Source organism: Hemitrygon akajei, chromosome 4, assembly GCF_048418815.1.
Source record: "Hemitrygon akajei chromosome 4, sHemAka1.3, whole genome shotgun sequence".
In the NCBI taxonomy this organism is placed as follows: Eukaryota; Metazoa; Chordata; class Chondrichthyes; order Myliobatiformes; family Dasyatidae; genus Hemitrygon; species Hemitrygon akajei.
The window spans coordinates 171,501,869-171,514,246 of record NC_133127.1 but is presented as its reverse complement, the minus strand read 5'-3'; the positions used below and the strand labels follow the sequence as shown (position 1 = coordinate 171,514,246).

Here is a 12,378-nt window from a genome sequence, read left to right as displayed (position 1 = left end):
GGAGCAGACTCGATGGGCTGAATGGCTGACTTCTGCTCCTTTGGTTTATGGTCTAATTTACTAACCCATCCCTCCACTTCCTCACCCAGGTGATGTAAAAAAATCACGAAGAGTAGGGGTCCCAGAACAGATCCCTTAGGCACACCACTGGTCACCGGCCTCCATGCAGAATACATAGTACAGGCAAACAAAGTAAATCCAAGAAACATAGTAGAATCGGTTAAAGACCACAACCAACAAGATGGACATATAATCATGTGCAAAAGACAGTAAACAAAAGAAAAAAGAAATAATAACAATTAATAAAAACAATAAATATTGAGAACATGAGATTAAGAGTCCTTGAAAGTGAGTCCATCGGTTGCAGGAATAGTTCAATGGTGGGTTGAGTGAAGATTTCTTCAGTGTTCGAGAGCCTGATTGTTGAGGGGTAATATCTGTTCCTGAACCTGGTGGTGTGGATTCTGTAGCCCCTGTACCAACTTCTTAAAGAAAGGGTTCCTTTACCTTAAACTCTCTAAACAAATCTGGTTCATTACACAACACTCAATCCAGAATTGCTTTTCCCCCAGTGAACTCAACCACAAGCTGTTTTAAAAAGCCATCTCGTACATAGATATGCTACTTAATCCTTTTCTCTAATCTACCTGCATATTGAAATCCCCCATGAATATCGTAACATTTTCCGTTTTACATATCTTTTCTATCTTCTGTTCTTTTAAAATTTGTATCAGGAGAGGGAAGGGCAAGAGTCAGATACTAGACAGTACCCCTGTGGCTGTCCCCTTAATGTTAAGTATTCCTATTTAAGTACTTTTGTGGGGGGGGGGGAACTGGGGGAAGCAATAGTGGCCACCCCTCTGGCACAGAGTTTGCCCCTGTGGCTCAGAGGGGTAGGGAGAGGAAGAAGATGGCAGCAGTGATAGAGGATTCTGTAGTTAGGGGGCAGGCAAGCAATTCTGTGTACGCAGGAAAGAAACTTGGATGGTAATTTGCCTCCCAGTTGCCAGGGTCCGAGATGTTTCTGATCGCTTCTACGATATCCTGAAGCGGGAAGGTGAACAGCCAGAGGTTGTGGTACATAACCACAACATTGGTAGGAAAAGGGAGGAGGTCCTGAAAACAGGCTACAGGGAGTTAGGAAAGAAGCTGAGAAGCAGGACCTCAAAGACAGTAATCTCGGGATTACTGCCTGTGCCACGTGACAGTGAGCATAGGAATAGAGTTAGGTGGAGAATAACTACGTGGCTGAGGGATTGGAGCAGGGGGCAGGGATTCAGATTTCTGGATCTTTGGGACCTTTTTAGGGCAGGCGTGACCTGTACGAAAAGGAGGGGTTGCACTTGAATCCAAAGGGGACCAATATCCTGGCAGGGAGGTCTGCTGAGGCTATTGGGGAGAGTTTAAACTAGAATTGCTGGGGGTTGGGAACTGATCTAAAGAGACGGAGGAAGGGGCATTTAGCTCACAAATAGAGAAAGCTTTTAGACAGTGTGAGAGGGAGGATAGGCAGGTGATAGAGAATGAATGCACTCACACTGATGGTTTGAGATGTGTTTATTTTAATTCAAGAAGCATTGTAAACAAAGCGGATGAGCTTAGAGCGTGGATCAGTACTTGGAGCTATGATGTTGTCGCCATTACAGAGACTTGGATAGCTCAGGGGCAGGAATGGCTACTTATAGTGCCAGGCTGTAGATGTTTCACAAAGGACAGGGAGGGAGGCAAAAGAGGTGGGGGCGCGGCAGAGATAGTGTCACAGCTGCAGAAAAAGAGGAAGTATTGGAGGGATTGTTTACTGAGTCTCTGTGGGTGGAAGTTAGAAACAGACCACTCATTACTAATAGGAACATCGAGGAGCAGATAGGGAGACAGATTCTGGAACGGTGTAGTAATAAAGGGTTGTCGTGATGGGGATTTTAATTTCCCCAATATTGTTTGGCATTTCCCTAGAGCGAGGGGTTTTGATTGGGTGGAGTTTATTAGGTGTGTTCAGGAAGGTTTCCTGACACGATATGTAGATAAGCCTACAAGAGGAGAGGCTGTACTTGATCTGGTATTGGGAAATGAACCTAGTCAGGTGTCAGGTCTCTCAGTGGGTGAGTATTTTGGAGGTAGTGATCATAATTCTATCTCCTTTACCATAGCATTGGACAAGGATAGGGACAAACAAGTTAGGAAAGTGTTTAATTGGAGTAAGAGGAGATGTGAAGCTATCAGACAGGAACTTGGAAGCATAGAATGGGAGCAGGTGTTCTCGGGAAAATGTATGGCAGAAATGTGGCAAATGTTCATTAGATATTTGCATGGTGTTTTGCACAGGTATGTTCCAGTGAGATGGGGAAAGGATGGTAGGGTACAGGATCCATGGTGTACTAAGGCAGTTGAAAATCTAGTCAAGAAGAAAAAAGTTTACGAAAGGATCAAAAAACTAGGAAATGATAGAGATCTAGAAAGATATAAGGCTAGCAGGAAAGAGTTTAAGAATGAAATTAGGTGAGCCAGAAAGGTCCATGAGAAGGCCTTGGCGAGCAGGATTAAGGAAAACCCCAAGGATTTCTACTAGTATACGAAGCGCAGGAGGATAAGGCTTGAGAGAACAGGACCAATCAAGTGTGGCAGTGGAAAAGTGGGTATTACACCGGAGGAGGTAGCGGAGGTACTTAATGAATACCATGCTTCAGTTTTCACTATGGAAAAGGACCTTGGCGATTATAGGGAAGACTTTTGGTTTGAGTAGTGTTACGGATTCAGCAACAATAAATATATGAGTGAGGCAGGGGTTTTTATAACAAATAAAACATTTATTAAACACTGAAAAACAAACCCCCAAAAGTAAACAAATCACTAACGTAACCGGAAATCAGCTGCTGTGCGGCAGCTTAAACAGTTCTTAAAGCGAGGTTGCAAAAACAGTTCTTCAAAGTAGTATTGCAAAACTTCAAAATGCTTACAGTCCATTTAAGGGAGAGACTTTTTAAGACGATTTAAATTCTCTTTCACGTCGACTTGCTTCGGTTCCCAGTCGAACTACTTTTCCCACGAAGAATTTAGGAAGATGAAGAATGAAACGGCTTAAAGGCACTGACCTTTCCTTTACACAACTGTTCCCAATCCTTTCTGCTATTCACAGGGATTAACACGGGCACAGTCAACGAATTCCTTCCGAATGAGGATCAAACAAGGTCGAACCTGTTTCACTGTCGAAATCGACTTTCCTCAATCTTTTAACACCCGAACTCCGATCTTCACTCTCCACTGATTCTCAACTAGCAGTATTATAAAGAAACTGCTGGCAGTGACCTTTTAAACTTTAGGCATTAAATAAAACTTCATCTTTCAACTAAACTGCGTCATAACATTAAACACAACATAGCAAATCCAGCCATGAACTGCCCCTCCTCACAGGGAGGGGTCCTCCTTTTATACCCTGTAAAAAAAAACCTGTCACATGACCTCTACTGGCAGGAAAATGACATCACTCCACCATCACAAGACCATTACCTCAAATCCAGTATAGCTTCAACACCTGTCACGTGACAAGTACACCACTGTCACGTGTCATGGGTACGTAACAGTAGGTTTGAGTATATAGACATTAAAAAGGAGGATGTGCTGGAGCTTTTGGAAAGCATCAAGTTGGATAAGTCTCCAGGACCAGACGAGATATACCCAGGCTATGTGGGAGGCTAGGGAGGAGATTGCTGAGCCTCTGGCAATGATCTTTGTATCATCAATGGGGACTGGAGAGGTTCCGGAGGTTGGAGGGTTGCAGATGTCATTCCCTTGTTCAGGAAAGGGGGTAGAGATAGCCCAGGAAATTATAGACCAGTGAGTTTTATTCAATGGCTGGTAAGTTGATGGAAAAGATCCTGAGAGGCAGGATTTATGAACATTTGGAGAGACATAATATCATTAGGAATAGTCAGCATGGCTTTGTCAAAGGCAGGTCGTACTTTACTAGCTTGATTGAACTTTTTGAGAATGTGATTAAACACATTGATGAATGATGAGCAGTAGAGGTAGTGTATATGGTTTTCAGCAAGACATTTGATAAGGTACCCCATGCAAGGGATCCGAGGGGACATTGCTCTGTGGATCCAGAACTAGCTTGCACACAGAGACAAAGAGTAGTTGTAGACAGGTCATATTCTACATGGAGGTTGGTGACCAGTGGTGTACCTCAGGGATCTGTTCTGGGACTCCTTCTCTTTGTGATGTTTATAAATTACCTGGATGAGGAAGTGGGGGGATAGGTTAGTAAATTTGTTGATGACACAAAGGTTGGGGGTATTGTGGATAGTGTGGAGGGTTGTCAGAGGTTACAGCAGGACATTGATGGGATGCAAAACTGGGCTGAGAAGTGACAGATGGAGTACAACCTAGATAAGTTTGACGTGGTTCATTTTGGTAGGTCTAATATGATGGCAGAATATAATTAATGGTAAGACTCTTGGCAGTGTGGAGGATCAGAGGGATCTTGGGTTCTGAGTCCACAGCTGCTGTGCAGGTTGACTCTGTGGTTAAGAATGCATACGGTTCATTGGCCTTCATCAATCGTAGGATTGAGTTCAAGAGCTGAGAGGTGATGTTACAGCTATCTAGGACCCTGGTCAGACCCCGCTTGGAGTACTGTGCTCATTTCTGGTCACCTCACTACAGGAAGGATGTGGAAACTATAGAAAGGGTGCAGAGGAGATTTAAAAGGATGTTGCCTGGATTGGGGAGCATGCCTTATGAGAATAGGTTGAGTGAATTTGACTTTTTTCTCTTTAGAGCAATATAGGATGAGAGGTGACCTGATAGAGGTGTATAAGATGATGAGAGTCATTGATTGTGTGGATAGTCAGAGGCTTTCTCCCAGGGCTGAAATAGCTAACACGAGAGGACATAGTTTTAAGGCGCTTGGAAGTAGGTACAGAGGAGATGTCAGGGGTATGTTTTTTATGCAGAGAGTGGTGAGTGAATGGAATGGACTGCCTGCCACAGTGGTGGAGGTAGATACAAAAGGGTATTTTAAGAGGCTCCTGGATAGGTACATAGAGCTTAGAAAAATAGAGGGCTAAGGTTATCCCAAGGTAATTTCTCAAGTAAGTACATGTTCAGCACAGCATTGCAGGTCAAAAGATCTGTATTGTGCTGAAGGTTTTCTATGTTCTACGTTCTACATCCTGACGACTGTTCGGAGACCTGTGCATAATGCCATCAAGGTCTGTTTTAGTGTTGAGGACCATCAAGGTCTATTTAAGTTTCTTAACTATACCCACAAGGATTCTACATCTTTTGATCCTGTGCCACCTCTTTCTAAGAATTTGATTACATTTTTTACCAACAGAGCTATTCCACCTCCTCTGACTACCTGCCTGTCCGTTCAGTATAATGTGCATCCTTAGATGCTAAATTCCATGATCTTCTTTCAGCCACAAATCAAGTTTCTTCTACATGAAAAAACATCTACTTTATTTCATATACTGCATGTATTCAGATTCAACACTTCCAGTGCTGTTTTCATCACCTTTCTAAATTTTCCCTTCATGTTATTCTTCAACTCATTCCACTAACTGCAGTTTTGTCCTGTCATCTGCCTGACCTTTCTCACAGTCTCACTGCACACTACATCTACTTGTAATGTATATCAACTGCCCCATTTTCAACTCTATCACCCTGGTTCCCACTCTCCGCCAACTTAGTTTAAACCCTTCTCAATAGCTCTAGCAAGCCTATCCACAAAAATATTGGTGCTTCTTGAGTTCAGTTGTAACTCGTCCTTTTTGTACGGGTCATTCTTTCCATAGAAAAGATCCCAAAGATCCAGAAATGAAACCCTGGCCATACACCAATTCCTCAGCCACACATTCAACTGCCAAATCATCCTATTCTATCCCTTACTGGTGCATGACACTGGCAGCATAGGTCCTGGTACCCTGGACGTCCTGCTTTTCAGCCTTTTACCTAACTCCCTATATCATCTCTTCAGGTCTTCCTTCCTTTTCTTACTGTGTTGTTGATACCAGGTGTCACATCTTCTGGCTGCTCAATCTACGTGAGATATCCCTGACCCTGACACCTGGGAGGCAACATACCATCCAGATGCCTCGTTCATGTCCACAATATCCCCTGTCTGCTCCTCTGACTATGGAATTCCCTACCACTACTGCACTCCCTCTTCTCCTTCCTTCCCTTCTGAGCTACAATGCCATCCAAAGCAGTGTACTTATTATTGAAGGGAACAGCCACAGGGATACTCTGCATCGGCTGCCTATTCGCTTTCCTTTTCTTGACAGTCACCCTGGTACCTGCCTTCTGCAACTTAGACCATAAAATATAGGAGCAGAATTATGCTATTTCATCATGGGTGATCCATTTCCATCTTAACCCCATTCTTCTGCCTTCCCCTTGTGACCTTTCACACCCAGACTAATCAAGAACATATCAACCTCCATACACCCCATGACCTGGCCTCCATAGCCGTTTATGGCAACAATTTCCACAGATTCACCACCTTTGCCTTAAAAAAAATTCCTCATCACTTCTGTTCTAAATGGACATTCCTCTATTCTGAGGGTGTGCCCTCTGGTCCTAGACTTCCACATCACAGGAAGCATCCTTTCCACTCTACCTAGGCCTTTCAACATTCGAAAGGTTTCAATGAGATCCTCCGTCATTCTTCTAAATTCCAGTGAGAATCGGCCCAGAGCCATCAAATGTTTCTCATACGACAACCTTTTCATTCCTAGAATCATTCTCATTAACCTCCTTTGAACACAGTCCAATGTCAGCACATCCTTTCTTAGATAAGGAGCCCAGAAATGCTCACAATACTCCAAATGAGGCCTCATGAATGCTAAAAGTGCATTTGTCTTCTTCACCACTGAGTCAATCTTTAGGATAACCTTAAGGGTATCCTGCACAAGGACACCCAAGTCCCTTTGCACCTCCGATTTTTGATTTTTTTTTTTGTCCTTTTAAAAAATAGTCTACATCTTTATTCCTTCTACCAAAGTGCAAGGTCATACACTGTATTGCATCTGCCATTTCTTTGCTCATTCTCCTAATCACTGTTAAGTCATCGAACATAGAAAACCTACAGTACAATACAGGCCCTTTGGCCCACAATGTTGTGCCGAACATGTACTTACTTGAGAAATTACCTTGGGTTACCCATAGCCCTCTATTTTTCTAAGCTCCATGTACCTATCCAGGAGTCTCTTAAAAGACCCTATCGTATCCACCTCCAACACAGTCACTGGCAGCCTATTCCACGCACTCACCACTCTCTGCGTAAAAAAACTTACCTGACATCTTCTCTGTACCTACTTCCAAGCACCTTAAAACAGTGCCATCTCGTATTAGTCATTTCAACCCTGGGGAAAAGCCTCTGACTACCCACACGGTCAATGCCTCTCATCATCTTATACACCTCTAACAGGTCACCTCTCATCTTCTGACACTCCAAGAAAAAAAGGCCTTCTGCAGCTTCCCTGCTTCTTAAACACTACCTGCCCCTTGACGTGTCTTTGTATCGTCCGCAAACTTGGCCACAAAGCCATCAATTCCATCATCTATATAGCTTTAAACAGAAGCCATCCCAACACCGATCCTGCAGAAAACCACTAGTCACTGGCAGCCAACCAGAAAAGGCTCCCTTTATTCCCACTCTTTGCCTCCTACCAATGAGCTAATCCTCTATCCATGCTAGTATCTTCCCTGTAGTATAAAGGGCTCTTATCTTGTTAAGCAACCTCATGTATAGCATCTTGTCAAAGGCTTCTAAAAAATCCATATATCCAACATCCACAGATTCTCTTTTGTCTATCCTGCTTGTTATTTCCTCAAAGAATTCTAACAGATTTGTCAGGTAAGATTTCCCCTTAAGGAAATCATGCTGACTTTGGCCTATTTTATCATTTGCCTCCAAGTACCTTGAGACCTTATCCTTACCAATCGACTCCAACATCTTCCCAACCACTGACGTCAAGCTAAGAGTGGAGTGACATTTACAATTTTCCAGTCTTCAGGAACCAGGCTGGAATCTAGTGATTCTTGAAAGATCATTACAAATGCCTCCACAATCAGCTCTTTCAGAACCTTGGGGTGTATTCCATCTGGTCCAGCTGACTTATCTACCTTCAAACCTTCTGGCTTCCTAAGCATCTTTTCCTTGGTAATAGCAATTCCGCTCACTTCTGCCACTGACACTCTCAAACTTCTGGCATACTCCTAGTGTCTTCTACAGTGAAGACAGATGTAAAGTACTTACTCAGTTTGTTTGCCATTTCCTGGTCCCCCATATGACTCTGGTCTCCAGGGTCATATTCCAGTGGTTCAATATCCATTCTCGGCTCTCTTTTGCTCTTCCCATATTTGAGAAAACTTTTGGTGTTGCCTTTGATACCTTTTGGCTAGCCTACCTTAATATTTCATCTTTTCCCTCCTCATGGTTTTTAATTGCCTTCTGTTGGTTTTTAAAAGCTTCCCAATCCTCTAAATTCCTACTACTTTTTGCTCTATCATATGCCCTCTTTTTTACTTTTATGTTGTTTTTTGACTTACTTTGTCAGCCACAGTTGTCTCATCCTGCCATTAGAATGCTACTTCTTCTTTGGGATGTATATATCCTTCTGAATTGCTCCCAGAAACCTCAGCCACTGCTGTTCTGCCGTCATGCCTGCTAGAGTCCCCTTCCAATCAACTTTGTCCAGCTCCTCTCTTATGCCTTTATACTTCCCTTTACTCCACCATAATACTGATACATATGACTTCAGCTTCTCCATCTCAAATTACAGGGTGAAGTCTGTCATATTATGATCACTGCTGCCTAAGGCAGAGGTTCCCAACCTGGGGTCCACAAAGCTGTTGCTTAATGGTATTGATCCATGGCAATCCAGTGCATTATGCAACACCCAGTCCAGAATAGCCTTTGCCCCCAGTGGGCTCAACCACAAACTGCTCTAAAAGCCATCTCGTAGGCTTTCTACAAATTCTTTCTCTTGGAACCCAACACCAACCTGATTTTTTACAATCTACCTGCATATTGAAATTCCCCATGACTATATTGTGACATTGCCCTTTTGACATGCATTTTCTATCTCTCAGTGTAATTTGTAGCCCACATCCTGGCTACTGCTCAGAGGTGTGTATATAACTCCCATCAGAGTATATTTACCTTTGCAGTTTCTTAACGCTACCACGAGGATTGTACATCTTTTGATCCTACGTCACCTCTTTCTAAGGATTTGATTTCATTTTTTACCAACAGAACCATCCCAGCCCCTCCACCTACCTGCCTGTCCTTTTGATACAATGTACATCCTTAGATTTTTAGTTTCCAACTATAATCTTTCAGCCGTGACTCATTGATGACCAGAACATCATACTTACCAGTCTCTAACTGCGCTACAAGATAATCTACCTTATTCTGTATACTACATGCATTCGAATATAACACCTTTATTCCTGTATTCTTCACCCTTTCAGATTTGTCCCCATGTTGTACTGCAACTTATCCCACTGACTGGAATTTTGCTTTATCATCAGTCTGTCCTTCCTGACAGTCTCACTGCATTCATCAACCCTATCACTAGTTCCCATCCCATAGCCAATTTAGTTTAATCTTTCCCCAACTGCTGTGGCAAACCTGCTAGCTAGGATATTGGTCCCCTTGAGTTCAGATGTAACCGATCCTTTTTATGCAAGTCATGCCTTCCTCAGAAGGGATCCCAATAATCCAGAAATCTAAAATTCTGCCTCCTGCACGAGTTCCTCAGTCACACATTCATCCACCAAATCATCATATTCTTACTTACTCTCACCTAGGGGTAGCTCCTATCTATCACCTCTTAATTCTCCCAAATTCTCTCTGAAGGTTATCGTGCTGCAGCTTCAGTTCCTTAACATGGTCTCTAAGAAGCTGCAGCTTGATGCAGTTTATGCAGATATAGTTATCATGGAATCATAATCAGGTTTATTATCACTGGCATGTGACATGAAACTTGTTAACTTAGCAGCAGCAGTTCAATGCAATACATAATCTAGCAGAGAGAGAAGAAAATAATAAATAAAATAAAACAATAATAAACAAGTAAATCAGTTACATATATTGAATAGATATTTTAAATATGTGCAAAAACGGAAATACTGTATATTTAAAAAAGTGAGGTAGTGTTCATGGGTTCAATGTCCATTTAGGAATTGGATGGCAGAGGGAGGAAGCTGTTCCTGAATCACTGAGTGTGTGCCTTCAGGCTTCTGTATCTCCTACCTGATGGTAACAGTGAGAAAAGGGCATGCCCTGGGTGCTGGAGGTCCTTAATAATGGACGCTGCCTTTCTTTGAGTAGATGTTTTCCAGAGTTCTTACATCTCACACAAAGAACATGCCTCTAACCCTGGACCCATTTTTGCCACATTATCTATGTACTAATAGACAAAGAAAGAGAGAAAAAATCTTACTAGAAACTTAGAGCCTGTTATTGCCAAAGCCTGACCACTCTAACATAATCCACTCAAACAGTGGCTGCTCCACTTATACCTCACTTCTTTTCATTGACCTTTGCTGAGTCCCTTAGAGATGTTTATGATTGCATCCCACTAAAATGTCCTGAAAGGCCCCAAGTTCTTTTTAAACCTTCCACTTCCTTAGCCAAACATTGACTGCTTACAATGATTGCAGCCTGCCAAAAATTCCTAAAAGACCCTGAGCTCTTCTGAGGAAGATGATATCGAGAAGCAAAGATTGACCTAACAAAACTCTCAGTACATTGTTTTATTATCCCTCTTACTACTAATTTGAGCCTTTTCTCCTCCTGAATTTCTTTAATTTCTTCTCTATCTCGATCTGAACCTTGGATATGGGAGTATGCATCAACACAGGTGTGGGAGTGTGCTTCGAGAGAGAAGTAAATTAAAAGCAAATTGGACTGAACAAAAAATGCTCCACAAAACCCATTCAATTCTCTAAAATTGATCTTTGGGATCTTGTGCAATTATAACCCATTTATTACTATGTTTGCACTTATAAAGTATATATGTTCTATATGTTGTATTGTACATAGAACATGTTATACATAAGAAAGACACCATAAAACAATACAGAAAAATATAGTTCTTGAGTAACTTAAAAAAGACAATAGAATATTGACTTAAAGTACATACCCAGGACAAATTATTCAAAAGAATGGAGAAAAAAATAATAAAGAAGTACCTAAAGTTTCAAGATACGTTTCCCAGGGGTTGCATAACTCCATCAAAAGTTTATGAACTGTGCAATGAATTTTACAGATGAGAATGTAACAAACTGTCTTCTAGAGAAAGTTAACAGTTTTTTAAAAACAATTTTTATTAGTACTGCTCATTTGCACTTCTTACATTTCAGAATGAAGTTAATGCAATCAAATGGGACCCATCTGGCATGTTACTTGCATCGTGCTCAGATGACATGACACTGAAGGTAGGACAATTTAATTATGGCTTAAATCCCTTGTCAACTCTGATAATAAATCTTTACAGCAGCTACGTTTTTAACTAAGTGAGAACTAAAGGTTTCCAATCACTTCATTCCCAAATTTCATGTGGAAAATAAGAAAGCTTTTAAGTCCATTTTTCCATTATTTGGTCTTTTTTAAAAAAAAATACACACCAATCTGAAGTAAAGGCACACATCTTAACCTCATCTACCCTGCATCATATTAGTTACAAGGATATTTTGCTTCTGTGTAGAAAATTGGATAGAAACATAGCTTCGAAACGTGAAAAAATGGTGTCCCTCATAAAGATATGGACCCTCGCTTTATTTATTTCAGTAATCATAGCAGTTTGTGTGGAAACTATTCCTCGCAACTCAAATGAGTGTTCAAATTTTGCTTACTGTTCAATGCTGTAATTCTCTACTTGTATAAAGTTAACAACCATTTAAATTAAACAGTATGGTTTAAAGGCAAAATCAGCTGAGAAAAACAGCACAAATCGACAATGCCTATTTATAATTTTATTAATATTGTCACCTTTTCTTTAGAAATAAATGTGAATATGTGGCATTTGTGAAATATTTTTAATGATATGTGCAGAGAAGATAATACAAGATTGCTTTTCTTAGATGTCAAAGGACAACCAGCTTACTGTTATCATAAATTCCAGCTTTTGTTCTGTTGCAGGCTTAAAATAAGTTATGTGGATATAGTGTTACTCTAGATCTGTGGCAAGCCATCAGTAAATAATTATCCCACCTATGTGATGCAGTACAATAGTCTTTTATTCAACAGTAATTAGCAGATTATACATATTTCAAAAGTTTGACAGGAGATCTATGATTCCAGGTGGGATCACACATTCCAACTACTGTGAAAGGTTCAAAGTGGTATTATGGCACTCACATTAGCAG

The 12,378-nt window shown here is 41.3% G+C and overlaps 1 protein-coding gene across 3 annotated transcripts in view; it reads left to right on the top strand.

Annotated features, from left to right (window-relative positions):
• LOC140726949 (F-box-like/WD repeat-containing protein TBL1X) overlaps positions 1–12,378 on the top strand; it is a 367,315-nt gene that overhangs the window by 349,488 nt on the left and 5,449 nt on the right. For all 3 annotated transcript variants that reach the window (XM_073043994.1, XM_073043995.1, XM_073043996.1), the window contains one exon: positions 11,374–11,448. In XM_073043994.1, coding sequence (XP_072900095.1) covers positions 11,374–11,448 — 75 coding nt within the window. The remainder of the gene's footprint in view (positions 1–11,373; positions 11,449–12,378) is intronic.